The sequence below is a fragment of the Myotis daubentonii genome, chromosome 7, assembly GCF_963259705.1.
Source record: "Myotis daubentonii chromosome 7, mMyoDau2.1, whole genome shotgun sequence".
Taxonomy (NCBI): Eukaryota; Metazoa; Chordata; class Mammalia; order Chiroptera; family Vespertilionidae; genus Myotis; species Myotis daubentonii.
This window is the reverse complement of record NC_081846.1, coordinates 46405994-46429613: the sequence shown is the minus strand read 5'-3', so window position 1 is coordinate 46429613 and position 23620 is coordinate 46405994. Positions and strand designations below refer to the sequence as shown.

At 38.2% G+C, this 23620-nt stretch overlaps 1 protein-coding gene across 7 annotated transcripts in view; it reads left to right on the top strand.

The window, feature by feature from the left end:
- METAP1D (methionyl aminopeptidase type 1D, mitochondrial) overlaps positions 1–23620 on the top strand; it is a 71735-nt gene that overhangs the window by 32716 nt on the left and 15399 nt on the right. For 4 of the 7 annotated variants that reach the window (XM_059704101.1, XM_059704100.1, XM_059704107.1 and 1 more), the window contains exons 2-3: positions 20385–20542; positions 22490–22639. In XM_059704101.1, coding sequence (XP_059560084.1) covers positions 20385–20542; positions 22490–22639 — 308 coding nt within the window. Of the gene's footprint in view, positions 1–13725; positions 13760–20384; positions 20543–22489; positions 22732–23620 lie in introns of those variants that run through there. The other 3 variants (XM_059704102.1, XM_059704105.1, XM_059704106.1) reach the window with 3 other exon arrangements.

Below are 23620 nucleotides of genomic sequence, written 5' to 3'. Positions count from 1 at the left end.
TAATAGGATTGTATCTTAGTGTTTATAAATCCTCCATGGTTATGTAAAATGTTAACAGAGAATAAATGAAGCTGGTGAAAAGTATATGGAAATTCTCTCTACTATTTTTGCAACTCTTCTGTAAGTCTAAAGTTATCTCAAAATAAAAAGTTTTTTAAGAAAACTATGGAATAAGAATGTAGGTACATGGTCATCAAGGGTATTTATTAACTAGTTTGTAGTAATAGAGTAATTACAAGAAACATCAATGTGAGAGAAACACTTCAATTGACTGCTTCCCACACGCACCCCAACTGGGGCTGGGGATAGAACCTGCAATGGAGGTACATGCCCGGGACCGGGAATCGAACCCAAGACCCTTTGATCCACTGGCCGACTCTCTAACCACTGAACAAAATTGCCCAGGGTTATGTTCCCATTTTTTAACAGATGAAAAAATTAGGGCACAGAATCCTATATAATAAAAGCCTAATATGCAAATAGACCGAACGGCAGAACAACGGGCAGAACAACCGCTCTGACCACCAGGGGGGCAGACACTCAACGCAGGAGCTGCCTCCAACCTGCAGGCCCCAACCAGCAGCGGCGGTGGGGGATGGGCTGGTGAGCAGGTGGCGCCAGGCCAGCCAAGAGGCGGGGGGGGGGGCGGTCCCCCCACCCCACAGATCAGCCCTGATCACCGGCCAGGCCTAGGGACCCTACCCATGCATGAATTTCATGCACCTGGCCTCTAGTAGTTAAATAACTTGCTGAAGGTTGACAGCTAGTAAATCTTACAGCCAGAGCTGAAGCTAAACAGTTCTACTGGCTCCAACTAAGTTATGGACAATTATTAAATAGACCTCCTGCCCATATTGGTGAACTCTGGAGAGAGAGGGGTAATAGTCCTCCAGAGCCAACGTGTTTCCTATCAGAGTGGCTGTATGGGGGCTTGAGATGTTCACTCTGGTGTTAAGGATTAGGTAAGAGGGGTTGGTTGAACTTGAAAACGGACTTGATTCCTTTCACCTGCTCTAGAAGTTGGAAAAAAGTTGAACATGAGGATCCTGGCTCTGGAACTGGTACAGGTTTTATAGGAAGGGATGAGACTTGGTCTTGTCCTCTCCTCTCTAGTCTTTGAGGGCTGCTCAGCCTCCATCTACTTTCCAGTTAAGAGAAGGAAGTTGAGAATGGAGACAGTAGAGTGGATTTTGCACTTTTCCTAATTGTCCAACAGTGTGGAGCACCTTTTCCTTTAGAAACCACGTTGTGAATGGCAGGAACATTCCCAGGCTAGCTCAGTTAACCCATAAGGTAGCTAAAATACTAGGTGCTTGCTGCTGAGTGTTTCCAAACCTTTAGTTTTCATTGCAAATGTACAGTATTTCAGTTAAATTATGGGCAAATAGGCTAGCTAGCCTGAGAACTTAGCCACATTTTTTATGGGGAAAAAAATGCTTTCCAAACAGCTAAGACCACGTATTTATCTTGGTGTAGAACTAACTTTATAGTATAGATCACCTACCTGAATATTCTGCTTCAAGCACACTATAAAATATGCATTTGTTGTTTTGATGGTAAAGTGAAAACCATCTCTAATGAGATAGGTAATCACAAACACTGTGACTTGGACCAGATTTTAATTAGCTAAAAATAGTTTAAAAATTCTAGCAATACAAAAAAAATGCATCTGCTTTTCATTTGTCATATAGAGCTTATATTTGTCAGCCTACTTAAAACATTGAAACATATTAATGTGGCTATCTGAACCACTTGTAGATCTTCAGATTTGTGTAGCAAAAGGAATGATAATTATAATCTGCTTCAGGCTACAGGCTAGAATAATTCAAAAGGAAATGTGCACTACTAATATGGTAAAACTCATAAATTCTCAATGTCAGTATGCCACTTGTAGCTGGAAATTGCAGTCAGGCTGGTTGGCTAGAGGCAAAAAGACTAGAGTTACATAATATTTATGAGGTCTAAATTTGCAATCACCAAAACGAAATATTGCCAGTCTTTTTTTCAGATTACTCCAGGAGGTCAGCATCATCTAGTCATGGCAATGGAGTTGAGAGCAGGGTAGACTGGGTAATGATGAAACTTTAGTTATAAGTATGAATTCTGTCCACATCAGTCCACTACAACCTCCTCTATGGATTTATAGCCTTCCTATTTTATACATTACTAGAGTCCACATGCACATTGAAAGGAAATTAATTAGGAGAAATATTGTAATATCACTATTCGCGTCTTGCTAATGAAAAAAAAATAGGATTCTACTGAGTCTCCTATCTACCTACTCCAAGACTTCTGTGAGGAGCAAATGAGATGAGGCATGGGAAAACGCTTCACAGACATTTGGTTAAACTGTAAAATATTTGTACCTCGCTATAAAGCAAGTCGGATTCCTGGGCTGAAGAAACTCCAAGGAGGCTAGTCACTAGGGATAGGAAGCTGGGCGTTGCTATGTGATGTCATTACCCAGCGCCCACAAGGACCATTTCTGGGCTGGACTGGGCTGTGGACCACATTTTGTGCCATGGGGTCTTGGCAGCGTTCTCTGCGATTTGCTGGGGTGTCATTCTGGGGTGGTGGCGGGACGTGTGTCCCACTTGGGGGAAACTGAGTGTTGGTTTGTCGGCACCAGCTCCCTGGTGCCTTTTATTTTTAAACTAGAGGCTTGATGCATGAAATTCATGCACTCAGGGGGTGGGGGGATCCCTCTGCCCGGACTGCACCTTCTCACATCTGGGAGCGGGCCTAAGCCATCAGTCAGACATCCTTAGCGCTGCTGCGGAGGCGGGAGAGGCCCCCACCACTGCTGCTGCGCTAGCCACCCATGAGCCCGGCTTCTGGCTGAGCGGCGCTCCCTTGTGGGAGTACACTGACCACCAAGGGTCAGCTCCTGCATTGAGCACCTGCCCCTGGTGGTCAGTGCATGTCATAGCAACCAGTCATTCTGCTGTTTAGTCGATTTGCATATTAGCCTTTTATTAGATAGGATGGCCAGTGCGCACCATGACAGCCCCTGCGTTGAGCATCTGCCCCCTGGTGGTCAGTGCACGTCATAGCTACCGGTCGGAGGGACAGACACTTAGCCTTTTATATATATAGATTCCCAAAATACCTACTTGGGAGAACCAATACCATTGTGCAAATATCTACTTGTTGCCTCACGTTTTATAGCACAAAGGTAGAAATAAACCTTCCCTCACTCTGCAGTGTTTCTTTAACACTCACAGCATTGACCTTCTCTGAAGACTTACTGCCTCTCTCTACATCACCATGATGGACAAGCCCAAAACACCTTACATCCCAGCCGCACCTTACATCAGACTGGACTCGGAAACAATTACGTACCCAGTCTTGTGATCTCTTGTGCTCTGGTGTACTTTTAGGAGTTTGACTTGCACAGTTTATGAGCAGCTAAAACTCTGGGCCCAAGAGTTTCACAGCTCCTGTGGCTGTGAACTGCAAATTAGAACTGTGTGACTAATTTTATAGTTCCACCATCAAGAAGTACTAGTCCTAGCTTACAGCTTAGGAACAACTGCAACTGCAGGTCAATGCTCATTTTAAATATATTTTTATTGATTTCAGAGAGAGGAAGGGAGAGAGATAGAGAGATAGAGATAGATAGAGATGAGAGAGAATCATTGATCAGCTGCCTCCTGCAAGCCCCATTCTAGGGATCAAGCCCACAACCGGGGCATGTGCCCTGACTAGGAATCAAATCTTCAGGTTCATGGGTCCATGCTCAACCACCAAACCACACTGGCTGGGCTCAATGCTCATCTTAAATGCTTTGGTTTTTCACATATAAACAGCATCCCAGATTTAAAATAACCCTTCCATTTCTTACACTTCTTAGAATACTTTAGAAAAGATACTGTTTTAGTACATAAATCAAATACTTTTAAAACTTTTTATTATTGAAAATTTCAAATATAGGTAAAAATAGGGAAAAGGTTATAACAAACTCTTCCATGCTTTTGTCTATAATCAGATATTTTTAATGCAAAAAAATTAGTCATTTTTTTTTCTGTCAGCTGTTTGGCATAGTGATTTTCCAAACTTGTAGGTGGAGTTAGAAGTAGTATTCTGAAACTCAGAGAAAAATTCATCAGGAGAGCATTTGCTCAAAGGGAGCAATAGGGGACCCCCGTCCTTCTACAACTTTAAGACTTCTTGCTCTTTCTAGGAGGAAGTCAAGCTGAGTGCAAGAGGACCCCAGGAGCTAGTGCTATACAGAGTCCTTGTTCAGAAGGCTGGCAATGATTAAGGTGTAAACTTAAGTAAGTTTAAGATTACTGCCCTATATTTAGGCAGAAAACATAATGGAAAACATCCCATTTATAAAGAAGTCAAGAATATAAAATACCTAGGAATCCTCTATAATAAAGAGGTAATATGCAAATTAACCCTCACACCCTCACAAGATGGCTGCCTACAACCAGGCTGGCAGGGGGTTAGTGAGGGACGACCAAATGACTGAACATCAGGCTGCGTGGGGCGACCAGGCCGGCAGGGGTCCATGAGGGGCAACCAGGCCGGCAGGGGGGCAGTTAGGGGCGACCAGGCAGGCAGGCAGGTGAGTGATTAGGAGCCAGCAGTCCAGGATTGTGAGAGGGATATCTGACTGCTGGTTTAGGCCTGATCCTGGGATCGGGCCTAAACCAGCAGTCGGACATCCCCCAAGGGGTCCCACATTGGAGAGGATGCAGGCTTGGCTGAGGGGACCCCACCCCATGCACGAATTTCGTGCACCGAGCCTCTAGTAAATAAATAATAATATACAGGACCTATATAAAGAAAACATTAGACCTCTACAGAAGGATATTAAGAATACTGCAGTAAATGTGAACTTAATCTCTTAAATAAAACAACTATTTTAAAGAATCATATTCTCCCTAGATTAAGCCATAAATTCAATGTGAACCCAATTATGTGGCTCAAAACACTTTAAATACAGTTGAAATGCAAATGGAGAACGGAAAAAATATATTTGAAACAATATAGTACATAAATTCACAGAGCACTCTTAAGATTAAGTCAAGTAAAAAACAACCCAAGAGGCCTAAGTAGAGATTTCCCAAAAGAATATAAATGTATAAATAAAGGGAAGATCCTCAACCTCAGCAGTATCTGAAGAAAAATAAGTAAAAATGAGATACCATTTTTCATTTATAAGACTGGCGTTAATATTCATGAGGGTATAGGGAAATAGGCACCATTGGGAATAAAAATTGCTGTTTTGTGGAGAGTAGCTTTGCAAATATGCCAAAATTTTACATATTTCTTAACCCAAAGAATTCTACTTCTAGGAATTTAAACTAAAAAGAAAAATAGATCCTATGTGCAGCTGTATTTGTAAAAAGTTTACTATGCACGGAAAAAAAAACTTAAAAATAACCTGCCTAAATGTTCATCATTGGTTAAATAAAGTACTTTGTGACCCATCCATATAAAGGAATACTATGAAGCCACTAAAACAACACAATAGGCCTAAAAAGGATCATGCAGATCTGTATTTATGTATTACAGACAGATGTCTTTCATATATTGTGGAGAGAAATTAATTACTTTCAAAATAGCAGTTTAATAAAACTACATGTATAAATTGAATATGTATAAAATATGCTAATTAATATTCTATAAAATATAATAATATATTAGTGAATACATAGAGAAATGTTCTAAAGTGTATTTGCTGAATGTCAATGTGATCAACTGAGGAAGATTTTTACTTTTTTTTACTATTTGCTGTTTCTGTTTTCTCAGTATCTAATATCTATTTTCATAATCAGGAAAAGAAAACATGGGCTTCTTGTGGACTTTGGCTCATTCTGTGTGGTTTCAGGAGAGGGCAGAGCACATCCACTTGAGAGGATGACCTTTCAGGATTCAGAATGAAAAATTTAATGATTGACACCATCTCCTTCCCAGCTGCCAAGAAACCCATAAAGAGCTTCCATTGGGAGGGATGTGACTATATGTCACTGCCATACTCGTTTTTCAGAAAGCACATAAATCACATGGAACGGACAAAGTGGTAGGATGTTATGCAGAATGATTCTGGCATGTTGCCTGGCTTTGTACACCAAATCATCCCTCCACCCGACCCAGTGAAAAGCCAGTCATGACCACGCGAGGAAAGGGAAACTGTGGAGTTGCTCTTTGTGAGTTCACGTTGTTGCTTTCCATGTTCCTCAGCAGATTCTTCGTTATTGACTCAGGGCTGAGTCCGTGTGATCTGCAGCTCTTTCTAAAGGCTGGTTCTGCTTTTTCTTGTTCCCCTTCTCTTCACTTTCTAGGAGCCATCGGCAGGCAAGACAAGATGGTTGTCCAGAGTGAGGGCTGCATCCCCATCTGTGCGCAGTACATTTTTATAGAAACTGTGCGCTGACCCTAACCTTGGGACCCAGTCTCATTTGGAGCTGGGTTCTCCCAATTTTATTCTTCTCCAATGAAAAGTTTTTATAGATTTCCATCTAATGCTTTTTTTAAAGTTACACTTTAGTATCTCAGAAATCTGTCCCTGTGGGTGTTCACTTGGATTCCAAAAATGGAGCTAGGGTCTTGAAGTGGTTTCCGAATAAATAATGAAACATGTGTTCAAAGTCTGCAACTCTTCCTTCTCCTTAACCACATCCTAGATAACCCGCCAATGGTGAGTGTCATTTGTGTGAATAGATTCTCTAGTTTTAGTTTTCAAGGCCTTTTTTTTCATTCTAGCTGTCTGAATGATTAATGTGACTAGGAAAATACTGTTGACCCATTTAAATCATGTCAAACAACATCCATTGCTCATCTACATAATGAAATACACACTGAACATCACATCTTAAGTGTGGGAGCCAGTGAACTACAAAATAATGTTTTACTAATGTAGCTTATGAAATGAAATATAAGACACTAGGACTGACTACAGCATTAAATATTAAACTATTCAAATGGTAATTGTTAGTGAAAATCACCTCTAAATTGAAACAGCTAATAGCTTTAGTTTTTAATTAGAGGAAGACGGGGTGGTTGCATGCAACAGTGTGAGTTTTAAAAAGTCTTTATGTCAAAATGTGATTTAATATTATTTGATTACTGTGGGATTTATTGTGTATAGTTGAGTTTTTCAATTGTTAATCAGTGGTTGTGAAAATAATAGTTTGCTGAAAAATTAGAAAAAATGGCTTGACATTTTTATCATGGTTTCATTAAATTGGTCCTTGAATAATTTTAAAGATAGCTAATTTATAGTTGAAATTATTTTGATCAATGATCAGATAACAAAGATAAGCTTTGACTACTTTTGAAATATTTAAATCTTGTAAAGACATCATTTAAACAGTGTTTAAATAAATGCAAAATTTAAAGGCACTGAATTTAGGTTATCAGGTTTCCATGGTTACACCTTTTCAAGTTATTTTGTGTATCCTGTAAATAGGTCTATGAGTCACTGATAATTATTTGTTTTTTTGTTTGTTCTGTTGGCAATTCTGTGTTCAGCTGAATTTAATACAGTTCACACGATTTGCTTTGGTTTATGTATATTGTGATTGACAGTGATTGAGCATTTCTTATGGAGTGCTTGCCTTTTTTTGTCATAAATTATGTATGTTGGTAATGCTAGAAATGTAAATAAGTTCTTCCTGTATCACTGTTTAATAAATAGGAATTTTTATGCAAAGAAGACTTCTTGGTGCATTTAAACAATAAGATTTGGTAAGTGCTAGAATATTTCTATTAAATAGTTGCACACTGAGACAGATATGTTTAAATTCTTACAGACTTTAAGTTACTGAGGTTACCAAGAATTACAGAACAGCTTATGAATACGCACAACGTTGACCAAACATTATTTAGTAACACAACAAAAATAGCAGCATTCTGATCTAATCCTTAAAATCGTGATAGTGAGCTTTATAGGGAATGTCTTCACTGCCAAGTGGACTCTTTCTATAACATGATTTCTCCCATCCCACACTTTGCACACATGTAAAAGCTATTCTGTATAGGAAGGATATGATTCTTGAGGAAAGCGGGGGTCTTTTATGACTCTGAGTGGAAGAAGAGATTTTCCTTAGACCTCACAATTAGCCATCAGAATTTTAGGAAGGCCCCACCAAGAACTCTCAGAAAATTGTCAAAATTGTGTTGAGCATAATTTGTCCTATTGCATTTAAACATTCTCTCTGTACACTACAATCATGAGATGCTGTCTAGTTTGTAAAGTATTTATACATCTGCAATCTCATTTGATCATCAGGGTGGTCCTGTGATGAAGGTAGGAAAGGCCCAGTGCTTTGGATGACGTGGTCTTTAAGTAGCAGCTTTGTGAAGTACTTACTTTGTGAATTAGCCAAAGCACAGTTCGAAATTCAGCTGGTTTCTCCCTACTCATTAGTCCTTTTTAGAGTGACCTTCTCCCACAGTCAGGCAACCAGTGATCATAATTATCATTTATCCAGTGCTTACCTTGTGCCACTTTCCATGCCTCATGTCATACAATTATCATAGCAATCCTGTGAAAAAGGTAATTCCTGTTAAGAGATGAGGAAACTAAAGCTTAGAGAGCTTAACTAACTTGTCTAAGTAAACCGACTAGTGCCAGAGAAACCAATTTAAACAAGAACTCAAGTAAATATAATTCGGAAGGCACATTTTTGGAGGAAAATCTCATTTACTAGCAAAATATAAAGTATTTTAAGTTCCACAATATTTCCTTCTTTTTACCTCCACATTGGCTATGTTTTATCTAGGTATTTTGGGATTGGTTTCCTTTTAACACTCTGGTAGGAGTATAGTTCAAAAAATGTTCAATACACCTCACATTAGACAATAAACATGTTTCAAATATTGTGTATATCGAAGATTTCAGTATCGTGGTTATGTTGAAGATTTTAATCTAAAAAATAGATGATGAACTTCTCATTTCACCAAGTGTGAATAATCTTGGTCAGCTAAGGTTTTCAAGTAAAATTGTGTTTTCAGTTATGAGAGGCAGCCTGCCTTGTACAGTTAAAGAGTACATGTTTTTGTTAGCTACGGTAGTCATTTTAATTTTTAATCTTTAGTACCAAAAGTAATGGTTTTATAGTTGAGCGTCCATATCTGAAAAACAAAAAAAATTACAAGGGCCCGTTTTAAACAGGCTTCTATGGGACTCTTCTTTTAAGCCTGCACCATTTTAATACACTGCACTTTTTGCATTCATGCCTAAAGCTATGGAGTGATTATTTATTCACGTGGTTAACTAAGTCTACACAGTTGCATTGAATATAAAATTATTTGTGGCAACATTAGTACATCAGTCCAAAAAGCTGCCTTCAGAGTGTGGGGATTGCCTGGGGGAGGGTAGAGGGGAGTGTGGGGAGGTGGCAGAGGGTATAGGGGGGATAAATGGTGATGGAAGGAGACTTGACTTGGGGTGGTGAATACACAATGCAGTTTACAGATGTGTTATGGAATTGTGCACCTGAAACCTATATAGTTTTATTAACCAGCGTCACCCCAATAAATTCAATAAAAAGGAAAAAATAGTAGGAGGAAAAAAAGTTGTCATTTGGAACTTTATATTTTGCTAAAGAAGCTACTGTGTATTTTATCTTTATTTTTCTTGTGAAAATAATGCCCTAATGCATGATCTCAGCTTCTTTTGTCTTTAATCTGTGTAATCACAACTGCAGAAGCTTGGAAATGTATTGTTGCGTAGAGCTCTAGCTTTCTCATTTTAGGTTGTGATTATTGACCTACCTACCTACCTACTTACCTATCTACTACTTCTGTTGCCTGGTTACAGGGCAGAGCCAAAACTCCCACAATTGTCATAACAACTTTAGGATTTGTATGCATATGTTTTCTTTTTATTGCATGCCTTTCACTTGAAGTTGTACAGTGAAAACATTCTCAGGAAAATATTAAGATGGTAGATTCTTTTTTGTATTGATACTGCAATTTGGTCAAAATTTTTGAGCTATCTTTACCAATTGTTTGCATAAATAACTTTAAATGGCTCATAAAAAGAGAAGGGGGAAGAGGAAAAGAACTACTTCTAACAATATAACGAGCATGTTGCATGTAGAATTCAGTTGACACTATTGTAAGATGAAGACTAAAATTACACTCTTTTCAAATGCTTTAATACAATTGAAAAATATTCATATTAAAGCTGTTACTTTGATCATAAACTAAAAGTCCCAATGTCTTCTCTCACTGGAGATTTTTATCCAAATTACTAATATTTTGAGTAGTATTGTACATGAAAGTAGTGTTTATGAATAGGCTTTTGAGAAAATAACTAAAGGACTTCCTTACTACATCAATTATTTTAAATTTATAATATTTTATATGAATTTTCTCTAAAATTGAACTCCATGTGTGATTTCTGTGAAATTGCTCTTTCTGACTCTCATTTATATGCTTGAATATAAATTTTTCTATTTTCCTCATTTTTAACCAAAGTGTATGAGGTAACAGGAATGTGTGGGGGGTTTTTTCAGCCTTTGGAAAGTTGAAGTTTGCCAGATGTTCTGTGCTAACATAGAAGTGTGCATTCTCTGGGTCTCAGGACTGTGTAAATTTCTTTTTTGTTACTTTGATGGAACGACATTTGCTTTTGGTTCATTTTGGTGTTGAACTTCTACTCTGATCAGAGATTGTCTTTTATTCGGTATTTAAATGATATTGCGGCATCCAGAAAATCTGGCAAAGAAAATGATATTTTGATGACATTTTCACAGGGCTCAACTAGAATGAATTATTACATTTTAACCATAGCCCTAATAAACAGCTCCTTTATTTCCCCTAGGAGAATACAATATTTCTTTGTCCATGAAGTGCCTGAGTATATGTATTGTTGAAGTGCTAAAAACTGCTTTTCTCTAAACTTTAGCTGAGAGACAATAGGATTTTCTAAGCATATGCTATTTCAGTGTGAATCAATATTTTATGATAATAAAGATAAATTTATATTTAAATTTTGAAGTAAACACTTTTATTCTAAATGGATAAATTTCATACAATAGTTCTATTTTCTTTCACAAATTAATCATTTCTATGAAATTCCACCTATTCACCAAATGATCTGCTTTTAATTTTAGATTTTGAGTTTTTACTGAAATCATTGACACACACCTCCCCACCTGTGGTTGGACCAGCCCAAAGAAATTTTCTTCTAGGCTCACAAACAAGAGTCTACTTTATTAAGTAGGTATATTTATTAAACTGTGTTTCTAAAATAGGCGGGGGGGTTTTGTCTCCCAAGAAAGGAGGACTGCTTTTTGTTTAAATCATAGATCCCTGGGTGCAAGTGTTGTACCTTAATGAATCATCACATATCATCCAATTAGCTGTTGTAAAGAAGCAAAGAAGTATTTTTCTAAACCCTTTCTGAACTTGTCACTGATGTTATACTATATCAGTTGCTATTGATGAATTTTAAAAAGGAGGAGGGATGTAGTGTGGAGCCAACTTCCTGATGGAGCCTTGGGGAAGGTCATGTTTTGCCATGACCTGGGTATCATTCTTGAATGTTGTTATTATTGGAAGAGAGTGCCCTCAGGCCACCGCCTTTCCTCTCCCCAGAAGTACTCCAACTGTGGCTGACTTCCCAGCATCTTCTCTAGAACCAGGACTCCCAGGCTCTGCTCTATGGCTTGATGATGAGTTCTGACATCCACAGGCTACATCTGTGGTGAAGACTACTATCTCTTCATTTGACTACTTACTTCTAGTGGTAGTGGCCGAATCCTATTTTAACATGAAAATGATGAGGTCTCATAGATATTGCAAACTTAGAGCTTTAAGCCACTACACCAAAATTTTATGTTTCAGCATAAAAATGACTTGTGATTTTTTTTTTGTCACTTAAAATATTTTACACATTTCTTTTTTACTTATGTGGAGTCTTTCTGTTTTAGCAGTCTTAGCTATAAAATAAAACTTCAAGGACAACACTGTTGGTTGGCAAATCGAATCTTTCAGATAAGTATTTATGCCGGTATACGTTAGACTCAACTGTGTGCTTTATTTTGAGCATTAAAGAAAATTATTTGTTTTCTAATACCTTCATAACAACTGGACCTGCATCCTCTTTGTAAATGTTGTTTAATAAACACTGTGGTTTTATCATTCAGAGGCTGTTGCCAAATGCTGTTAATTAGGGGGGAAAATGTTTTTATGGGTTTGCGAAACAGATCCACTCCTCTCCTTTTAATGGCATCTTAGCTTGAAATCCAGGAAGCAATGGTGTATGGTGTCCATATCCATGATTTCCTGAATTGGAGAAAAAGTGTGGAAAGCATCTGGGGAGAAGGAGGCTCTTTACCAGCTTGTTTCCTGTAAGCTCAATTGGAAGACCTTGTCTGTGCAAATAGATTTCAAAATAGAGCCTGCCCTTTGACTGTCTCCATAATTACATGGCTCGCTCTGTATTTTATTTGGCAGCCAGAGCAGTTAACCCCTGGAAGGAAGGGGTTGATGGCACGGCCAGCTTGGCTCCCCAGACATGTCCACGGGAATGAATAAACCACTGTTTGGAGAGGCCCACAGCTAAAAAGCACACCAGAATAGTCTTCACCTGAACTGAAACTTTCAAAAGCAAGTTTAATGATGCTTATTATGATTGGTGTAAAAACTTACTTTGTCCTTATTGTGTAGATTGTAGAGAGATATTAATTGTTTTTTAAAAAATTGGAGTTATGGGAGTTCCTTGTTGCTTTGATGTAATCAGCATCTGTCAACAGAATGAATTTGCTTTTGTTTAGTTTCAAGGGCCCTTGTCCTTTAGCTTTGCCCAATCAGTGTCTGCTTCAGCCTGGGGCATTCCCCTAGCTGTTTTTTTTTGTTGTTTTTTTCTTCAACAAATGCACAGGTTATTTCTTGTGAAACGTGAGCTTCTCTTCTGCTTTATAGTCTCCTTGAAATGGGAAGGAACCTTCAATCTTCTCATTTACTTTTGAAACATGCATCTAAGTAGTAGATTATAAAAATCAATGAGAGTTATATCAAATAATGCAGACTGTTTAGTTTTCCTTTTGCAACATTCGTGCAAATTACCAAACCTATGGAGCGAACAGTGTTTTAGCCAAGAAGTATGAGGCCTGGGTGTACGTGCACTGTTCTCATTTGGACGTGAAGCACACAGTGCTCTAACAGCCGGAGCTCCTGCTCTGAGTAATTGGTTGGCGTTCATGAAGTGTGATCTTTCTGTGGTTCTAAATCTGCCTTGAAAATGTATTTCTATGGTGCAGTCCCTTCTGAGCCTACTGTAGGAAGCAATATTTCTAAACAGTTAAAAGTATCTCAGTTTGCTTTTTTTTAAGTTAATGTATTATTTAAGCAAATCATCTGGTTTAAAATTTAAGTTATCAATGAGTGTAAAAGCTGTATTTGAAAATGAATTAGCAAAACATTGTTGTTTTCTCTCTTGATAATCATAAATCATTTAAATCTGGCAAGCATTCCTCCATTCATCCAAAATAATTGCCTCCATTTGTAAAATCAATTAGATGTTGATATGCTATAAATAATAGGTCTGTTACTAGGCTTTGGCATTTGCTGATGATTATGAAAAAATATATTCAGTAAGACATTTTACAGGTGTCTTTTAAATTACGCATTATCTCTGGTTGACATTGTTGGCTAATGTAAAGTAGTACAGGCTATTGTATCGTGTTGTTTTCTACTCAGATATTTGATACCTCTGAAATGTAACATAACGGAATTGATGGCACGCTGCAGGGTGAAAGTGCTTCTCTGGAAATGTACAATGAAAATAAAGGTATTGGTAGCCCACACTTGAGTACAAATATACTTTTGTTCAGTTTTACAACTGCTTAAAGTAAACATTTTAAATGCCTCTTTGAAAGTTCATTCAGACCTCTCCCTTAAAAATACTTGTTGACCAAAAGAAAACTCACATTTTCAAGGGTAAAATCGGCTTAATTAAGGGTCATTGGTAGAGGTGCACATAAAAACCCAGGGCTCAGTGGGTGAAATGGAAGCGTTTCATTATGTGGCATAGAATGCGTGAGCAGATAACAATTAAACTGGACCCTGAGTAAGAGGCCAGTAAATATAGGGCATGTTTGTATAGCAACATAAGTTATTTAAAATGCATTCCTCCCTCTGTCATATTGAATTCTTTAACCTCACCTTTCAGACCTAATCTGTAAAGGGAAATAAAATGCAGCTTTAAGCAATTGATACTATTACCAAATATAAAAATATTTAAAATCATAACCTAGAATTTATTGCAAATAAAGTTAAAATATGAAAAATGTGCTGCAGGATCCAGAGGACGTACAGCAATTTCAGGAGACATTTAGGCCACACAGTGTGCCCCTCACTGTGCGCGAAAGAAGCAGTTGCCTAGAATTTTCAACTTTCAGCTCTAACTAGGCACTGATAGAAATTTTGTAACAGTGAAAATAATTCTTATTATTACCTTTGATAACAGTAAATATTCTAGTGTCCATAACAAATAACATATAGATTTACTGCCTAAGAAAACCCTACATAGAGTTTCTGTTACATAATCAACAGTAACAGCACTTGGTACGATCATGTCTTTTAAGATCAAATTAGTCCAAAGCAGTTCCTTGTGATCTGGGGCTCTCATACTCTCCTGAGGTTTCTGATGGTTTTCTACTAGCGTCTCCTAAACTTTAGATGAGTCAGCTTGCCCCTTGCAATAACTAGTACACTCCTGAATCTTGTTTCCCTAAAATAGCTTTAACAAAGAGGGTGTGCTGTGGGTCGTGAGACAATAATGATGCCCAGAGACAGAGAGACCATTCCTGTGGCTGATGGCAGCCTGGCTGGCGTTCCTGCCTCTGATGATCAGCATCATGAGTCAAATTAGCTGTAACATTGAAGGTAGCCAGTTAGGAGTTGGATGTAGTTATCAGAAGGTACCAGCAACACTTTTATGTATTTATCTTTAAAATCGTATATAATTAACATATAACGTATTAGTTTTAGGTGTACAAAGCAGTGCTTTTATAAAGAAAGGAAATATACAGGAAACTCAAAAACCTCTTCTAGAATGATATGTAGTAGACACTGCAGTTTGGTTAACCTGGGACCATGAATATCATTGGGTCTGGGGATTTTAATTTTGCTCACTCTGCGCTTAGAAAATTTGTTAATTACTATTTATTAATTACAATAAGATAAAGTTGAGGATCTTTCCTTCTCCTTTTTTTTTTTTGGCCACGGTAATTGGAGGACCGTTTTCTTCAAAAGGCATGTATTGACCTAACCCCATTTCTTCATTTTATTTTTGAAAACACTAGATTTTTTTTTCAAGTTTGTAATGAATAGTTAGTGGAATAAACACAGTATGGTACCTTATTATCCTATTACTTGTAACAACATTTACAAACTGTCTTTTTATGAGGTTAAAAGAAATTATTTTACTTCAAATAAAAAAGTATCTTATGAAACTGAAATTGCCGAGTACACTGCGGAACCATAATTGTCAACAAATTGGATAGATGCTTTCAGCCTGTGTTCCCAATGTGTGTCACGTGTGGATGTGCGTGCATCTTTGGGGCAGTGAGCACATAATTTGGCAGAACAGGTACATTGGCAGCACTGTTCATTCTAGAAGTGAATGTCTCAAAAGCCTCATCCACATATTCTAGTGGAGGCCTGATGGCATCACCCTTTATGTTTAAGTACATAGAAAGGATTCCCCTACAATGACTGTGTACTTGTACTTGATAATACTGATAAAGATAAGCTCTCTTTTGTGTTATCAACCACATTGAACAAAATCTTCACGAGTCCTAAAATTGATCAGACTCTACATCATCCCATTACCTGGGATGTAGCATGACAATCAAATGCTGCTGACTAAAGGCATAAATGTCAGAGTTAAAGGGACCTCAAAGATTATGATGCCCAGCTCCCTCATTTTACTAAGCAGTGCTGTGTTACTTTGGCCCATTTGTCATCATGTATATCACCATCTGACACGATCTCTTGGTTTGCTTCTTGTCTGTATCCCACCACAGAATATAAGCTCTGCAAGAGCAGGACTTTGTCACATTGTTCTCCCCCCGTGTCCACAGCATGGCCTATAGGAGGAGCTCAGTAAGTCGTTGTTGAATAAAAGAATAAATAGCCCTAGCCAGTTTGGCCCAGTGGATAGAGCATCCGCCTGCAGACTGAAGGGTCCCAGGTTCGATTCTGGTCAAGGGCACATGCCCGGGTTGCGGGCTCCATCCCCAGTAGGGGGCATGCAGGAGGCAGCTGATCAATGATTCTCTCTCATCGTTGATGTTTCTATCTCTCTTCCTCTCTGAATATTTTTTTTTAAAAAAAGAATAAATAAATTTAGAGGTCCACAGGTAAACATTTCAAATAGTTGAGAAGAGAAAGAAAATTAACATTTGTGGAGCACCTATCTGTTAAAGATCGTTTACATATATACGGGTATGTTATCTCAGCTAGTGCTCATAACAGTGGTGAGAAAAGCAATGCTATTTCCTTATGATGATGACGAAAGAGGCTCAGAAGGTTTGGTAACTCAGACCTATCTGACTTCAAAGCTCACGCTATTTTCACTAGCACAATGTTTTTCAATTAGGTCAGTTGTAAGAATTTTCATGAAAAGTTGGCTGATCCCATGATATTTAATTTTTCATGATTTAAAAAAAAAAGATTTTCCTCACCCTAACTGGTTTGGCTCAGCAGATAGAGCATCATCCTGGGAACTGAAGGGTCCCAGGTTCTATTCCAGTCAAGGGCATGTACCTTGGTTGCGGATACATCCGCAGTAGGCAGTGTGCAGGAGGCAGCTGATCAATGTTTAACTCTCTATCCCTCTCCCTTCCTCTCTGAAAAAAAATCAATAAAATATGTATTTTTTAAACACTTTCCTCAAAATCCATTCCCTTAAAAAACATAATGTAAAACAAAGCATCTAGCTACTAGAGCCCCTGCACATTGCTAAAAGGCAGCTTGGAGTGGCAGACACAGCCTTGGACTTGGACTTTGAGGACCTGAGGCAAGGCCAGCCATTGACCCATCACCACAGGTTGAGCCTCCTCTGTAAAATAATGACATCAACAGCTGCCTGCCCGCCTGACAGATGGGTTGAGATAATGTATGTTGAGCACCCAGCACTGTGCTTACTCAAAGAATGTGGCCCTTAAATGTTAACCACTGTTATTGTTACTATCTCTATCAGTGTTATCATTATTCATAGTAATCATAACACATACATGCTTTCCTCAGAAAAGTATGTCTTTGGTCTGACCTGCCAATGCAGTTCGTGGGCCCATGGTCCTAGATTGTTCCACCTGAGTGTTTGCTTTAGCTGGGACCCAGATTTTCCATTCCATTCCACAGTCTCAGAATGCCCAACCAACTTCCCACTGAACCACGTGTTTGGTCAACAGAAGGAGCTTGTCTTAAGAGAGTGAGTGGATTAGATCAAACCATAACCACTTTCAGAAAAATAACTTAATAATAGTAGTAATTTTTAATAGTGTTATGGTGCCTTTCACACTTTCTGGGTGTTTCCACGTATGTTAGCTCATTTTTTCTTATGCGTGTAAGAGAAGTAATATACTTTGTGGGAGCAGTTTGACCTGCTTCCCCTCAGGTTTGGCACTAACTGCATGTCCCTGATTTACCTTTGTGTGCCTCACTATTTTCAGCTGTGGAACGGAGTGATAACAGTGTACAGTTCATAGGGTTCTCGGAAGATTAATGAGCTAACATATGTTAAGTGCCTACGTTGACACATTAGTGCTCAGTATTAGAAGCCGTAGTGGAGTCTGTGTTTCCTTTCTTATTTTACTTTTTAAGTGTTCTTGAAGAAACTATCATTTATTGGACAGCTACTAAATGCAAGGTGCTTTCACATATTGTATTCCAGTTCATTCTCTCCTGAGACCCAAGAGAAGAAACTTGCTCAAGACCACAGCTAGCAAGTGGTAGAGCTGAGATGAAACTCTAGACCTCTGTTTTCTAATCATTTGCTTTTCCTGGGATACTACCCTGACATCCATATACCATTTGACAGTCTTGGAATAGTGATGGAAATATTATACTTTACAAGGTTTAGAGAATATGTACATACTTCAGGCTACTTTTTTAAAAGTGACATTACTGACATTTTGTCTGGTATTTGGAATTATTTAAAATAATACCCAAAACACCTCTGTAAGTTTAATGCAACAATATTAAACTGATCTTTATGGAAGAATATAATTGAGTAAAATCTAAGACACTCAATCACTGACCATTGGGGTTTGTTTGCATCCCATGCCTTTTTCCAAATCACTTAGAGATCATGGATTTGGGAGCCAGTACTCATCTGCAATTGGTGTTTCCATTATGTTTCACAGCTGTAAGGTTGCTCTAAGCCAGTACAGTGGGGCCTTGACTTACGAGTTTAATTCGTTCCGTGACAGAGCTCGTAACTCAAATTACTCGTATGTCAAATCATTAAAGTGAACGAGTGAGACACGTGATGCTGGGCTGATGTTGTGGCGTTCACTGTGACGTTTGCTGCGCCAACCAGCGGTGGGGTATCTGAAGCTGGCTAGTAACCCGAAATTTAGCTCACAACTCAAAGCAAAAAATCGGCCGAGAGACAGCTCGTATCTCAAAAAACTCGTTAGTCGGGACACTCATAAGTCAAGGCCCCACTGTACTTCTCAAACTTGTGTGCGCATCAGAATCACGCTGAGGGCTCGTTAAAGCACAGATTGTTTCTGAATCAGTAGTTTGAGGAGGGGTCCAAGAATTTGCATCATTTTCATATGATGCTAAAACTGCTGGTCTGGGTACCACATTTTAAGAACCAGTGCTCTAGATCAGGAGTAGGCAAACTTCTGTAAAGGGCCCGATCTGTCACAACTACTCAACTCTGCCCCTGTAGCTCAAAAACAGCCATAGACAATTGAAAGCAAATGAGGGTAGCTTTATTCCAATAAGTCTTTATTTAGGAGCACTGACATTTGCATTTCATACATTACAAAACATTGTTTTTCTTTTGATTTTTGCAAGCATTTATAAACATAAAAAATCAATTTTAGGTGGGTGGGCTGTATAAAAACAGGCAGCAGGCCAGGTTTGGCCTTGGGCTATAGTTTGCCAACTCCTGATATGCAATTATGATATGTTGGGGGTTTCCAAAACTACCGTTTTAATTATAAAAATTATGCAAGTAAATGTTTTTTTAAAAATCTAACAGTTTAGAAGAAAATAAAATGCTTCAAGAAGTCTTCATCCCCAGCCCCAATCATATGTCCCAGAAATAATCACTATTGATGAATAGCAATTTTCAGAAATATTCTAGGTATATTCAAACATATATAAATGTATAAGCTCTTTTTACATTAATGGGCAGTTTATACATACAAGGTGGGGTAAAAGTAGGTTCACAGTTGTGAGTACGCCAAGCAGAGTTTATCTTGTATTATTATTTATTAATTATTATATTATTTTCCACATGAACAACTGTAAACCTATTTTTGCCCCACCCTGTATTGTTCAGTATTTGCTGTTTTCCTAGCAATGTACTGTAACCTCTTTCCATATCAATACTTAAAGATGATTTAGCTTATTCTCTTTAATAGGTCCATAGTTGTGTAGATATACCATAATATATTTAACCAGTCCCCTACTGATGGACATTTGAGTTATTTCCCATTTTTCCTACCACAAACAATGCTGCAGTAGGGTTCATCTTCATGTATCCATCATTGTATAATATCTGCAAGGTAAAGTCTTAGGAGGGTGAATTGCTGAGTCAAAAGATGTGTGCATTTAAAATGTTGATAGATATTTCAAAATTCCTGTTGTGGGTAATTTAGGACCTATATTCATCTTTTTTCAGGGTTACACCCTATATTTTTGCTATCTAGTCTTTATTTGACTTGAACATTCATCGCAATGAATTTCAGTATGATGCCTCATTGCACATGAACTTAACACAGAGTAGTAATGAGATCGAGGGCAAAAAGTGCAGCTGGCAATTTGTCCATGATTTTTCACGGCTTTAAAGAATGAAAAGCCACCCAAACAGTGCCCCGAGTTTCAGGTCATCCAGGACATTGCTGCGTAAGGTACCACAGCAGAAATGGTTCTTTTTACAGACCTGGTGCTCAGCAGATGTTTCTATATGTTATTTCCCACTAGAGTAGAGTTTTCCATTGTCAAACATTTATGTAAACATAGTATTAGCTAATAAATATGCTGTGCTACTATTTTATTAGAACTGAGAATGCCACTGCTTTTCTTTCTATTTGGGGCTTTTCCTCTTTGAGTCAGTAAAGGATTAGAATAATGATTTAATAGGCAACAACACAACATCTTAAAATGTAGCACTATGTTAGGTGGGTTTGTTTTTTTTTTACTTAAAACATGTCTCTTTCTGCTCCTAGGTTGTCATAGAATCTTCTCTTTACCACTCAGTCATATCTACTTACACAAGCAGTCAAGCAGTCAACAAAGAAGAAATTTCTTTTTCCGGAGACAAAGAGATATTTCACACAGTATAGTTTTGCCTGCTGCAGTTTCTTCAGCTCATCCAGTCCCTAAGGTACTGTATCGCCTATTATCTGCTGCTTTTTTCAGCCACGATAAAGGTTAGCTGCAGAAGCAATCAAATGTTTTTGCACCTTTGATTTCTAAGCTATTTGAATCATAATTTTTAAACTTGGTTTGTGATTTTAAATTGTCATTTGAGAAGTTTTAACATCCTGTCGTTCTATGATGTTAATTTTTTTAGATAAAGAGCTGAGCTTACAATTGCTTATCTTGTTTAGAATTAAAATTTCTATCATATGATTTTCTATATTAAATTTTTAACATGAAGATAAAACTACATGTATGTAGTTTTTTGAGAAAAAAATTGACTATAACACTGGGATCATTCAAGAGAGATTACTTGAAACTAATACACTAGATCTTTTTTCCTAAAGTCTGCTCTTTTGCACTTAATGTTATTAATGCTACTGTCTTTGAATCTCCTTTACAGTAAATTAAACACCTTGTCTTAGCATTCTTGACTTTTTTTCTAGAGATTACAATTTTATGGAAAGGCAATCTATCCTTTTTTATTAATGCAATATAAAAGAGGTGTGCGGGTTATTTAGGAAGAACAAGAATAGCTGAAAGAAATTCAGATTTGTGACAAAAATCACCTGCTTTCCCCTTTATACATTTTTTTACACTGAACCCACATTAAGTATGTTATACTTCCTGAAGGTGAGTGACCTAGTTTTGTGGCAAGGGCTGACAGGACAGGCCACCAGAGCCCAAAGTAGGTTCCTGGTATTTTCTTAGTTAGAAAAGAAAAAAAAAAATCTTTGGAGAGGGGAATGTATTGTTTTAGAATTTCAGGGATAGTCCAATAGCTCTTCTGCCTGTAGTTGTCACCTGGCCCGATCACAAAGCAGAGACAAGAGCACAGAGTCTGTGGGGGAGACTGGGAGCTTTTGTGGGCACTGGTGGGAAAGCTGTTGGCGAGAGATGCTCCTCCAGAGCTCAGCCGTGGCAACCTGAGCAATGGCGTTACCCGAGTCAGAAAGGACCGTCTGACACGAGAAAGGTGAAGGTCCTTCAATCCTGCCTGTTGCCCTTCCAGAGTTGCTGTGATGGCAATTGAATAGTGTTCTCTCTCTCAGCTCCCTGTCCCTATCTCCTGTGTAGCCTGACTGGGTACTGTCAACAATACTGATGTAGCAGTTTCCATAAGTAGCTTGTAAAGATCTGTGCAAAACTTTGAGACTGAGAGAAGCTCTGTGTGTGAGACAGTGTCTTTTCTGCATACTGCCCATGGAGTTAAGAAAGTGATGGAGAATGTTCCATCAGGGTAATCCGAGTCGAATGTTTTGAGTTTGGGGGGATACTTTGTTATTTTTTGACAAATGATAGAAGCACTCTGTGTATTTTAATGTACTTAAAAAGAAAGAGAAAGGGGGGAAAAGCTGTTTTATTTTATTCTCTAGTCCCTTATTAGTTTGGGAACAGTTGTGAGGTGTAAGAAAAGTGTATATGTAATAGGCTTCAGTGGCCTTGACAGTCAGTCTTTTACATAAATTCATTAAGAGAAGGTGTTGTGAGCTATCCTTTGCATAAATTTTATCTTTGTGTTAAGAAGATGAAAGTGCTCTTAATTAGCCACTTGACAATTTGGAAGCTTGGTGCTATTTTTTCATCAATGACAGTGTGCTTCTCACGGGGTTGGGAGAAGGCAGAAAAGAAACTACTGTTTGTTTTGACCAGAAGTCTACTTCAGTCCAGTTTGACTCAAAGCACAGTAAGGTTAATAGACCATCCAGAGACAGCACTAACAGGCAATGTTAAGTTCAAAAGGGCAGGGGAAGGAACTGGGGGCAGCCTGGAGGGTCTGTTGTGCTGGCTTTGGAGGTCGGTGCTCCGGCAGGAAGGGCAGAGCTCCATGAAGTAGGAGGCTGTGTCCGAAAAAATGATCCCATTGTCGTGCGCTGGGTTCTGATCTTCGTTTTCAATCCTTTTCCTCAAGCACATAAAGAAGCCAGACTATGTGACGACAGGCGTTGTGCCCGACTGGGGAGACAGCATAGAAGTTAAGAATGAAGATCAGATTCAAGGGCTTCATCAGGCCTGTCAGCTGGCCCGGCATGTCCTCCTCCTGGCTGGGAAGAGTTTAAAGGTGGCGTCTCACCAACTTCAGAAGGACTTACATGAGGGGCAACAAACCCCCTTATTTTTCCTCTTTCCCTTTAACTCTTCTTTCGTACACATGTAATTTGTTAATAATTAAGTAAAGCCTTGGGATGGGGGAGGGGATTGTATTGTTTTACGTGTGTATTCAAGAGATTGTTTAAAATCCAGACTCAGTTTTAAATAGAATTCTGGAGATGCTCTGGGCTCAATCAGCCTATGCAAGTTGATCAATGGCAGCCGGCTCTGACTTTTGCCCCCGTCCTCCTGCCTGTAGTTCCTGCTTTCATTCCCCACGTTATTTCCGTGTGCCTGAGGAGTTGCTTGCCTCAGTCTTTGTCTACTATTTTCCTGCATTAGCTCTGCAAAGAAAGATCAGACCAGATACACAAAGCTGTGGGTAATAGAGCAATGTAATTGTTACACCCGTCTTACTACAAGATTTAGTCCTTTCAGCATAATCAGAAACACTCTGCTGTATATGGATCATAAACAAAAATATGGGCCTGTAGTTTCAAAAAGGTGGGCAGAGTTTAGGAAGTGAGTGAAACTCAATGATGAAATCACTTAAGGTACCATCTGGGTTGTACTCTTGTTATAGCAACGTAACCAAACATAATGTGAATATAAAATAGCACAGAAAATTATTGAAGAAATAGTTCATTTTTAATAAAAGATTTTGTTTTAGAATTTTATTCATGATTTATGTGTTTAAGATAGACTTCATGTGCTCACAAAACTAGATTATAGTTTGTCTTTTATGTGTGGAGTCAAGAGAAAAAATATTTTTAGAAAACATTGTCTTATTTAGGTATGAAAGAAATCAAAATCAGTGAAAATGAAATCCATAAAATATATATCAGACTCAGTTTTTTACATGATGATTCATAATTTCTATGCCATTGCTGCAAAACCCATGTAATGTTCCTCTGAGATATGGGATGACCTAATTTTCAAGCTTTGTCATCTA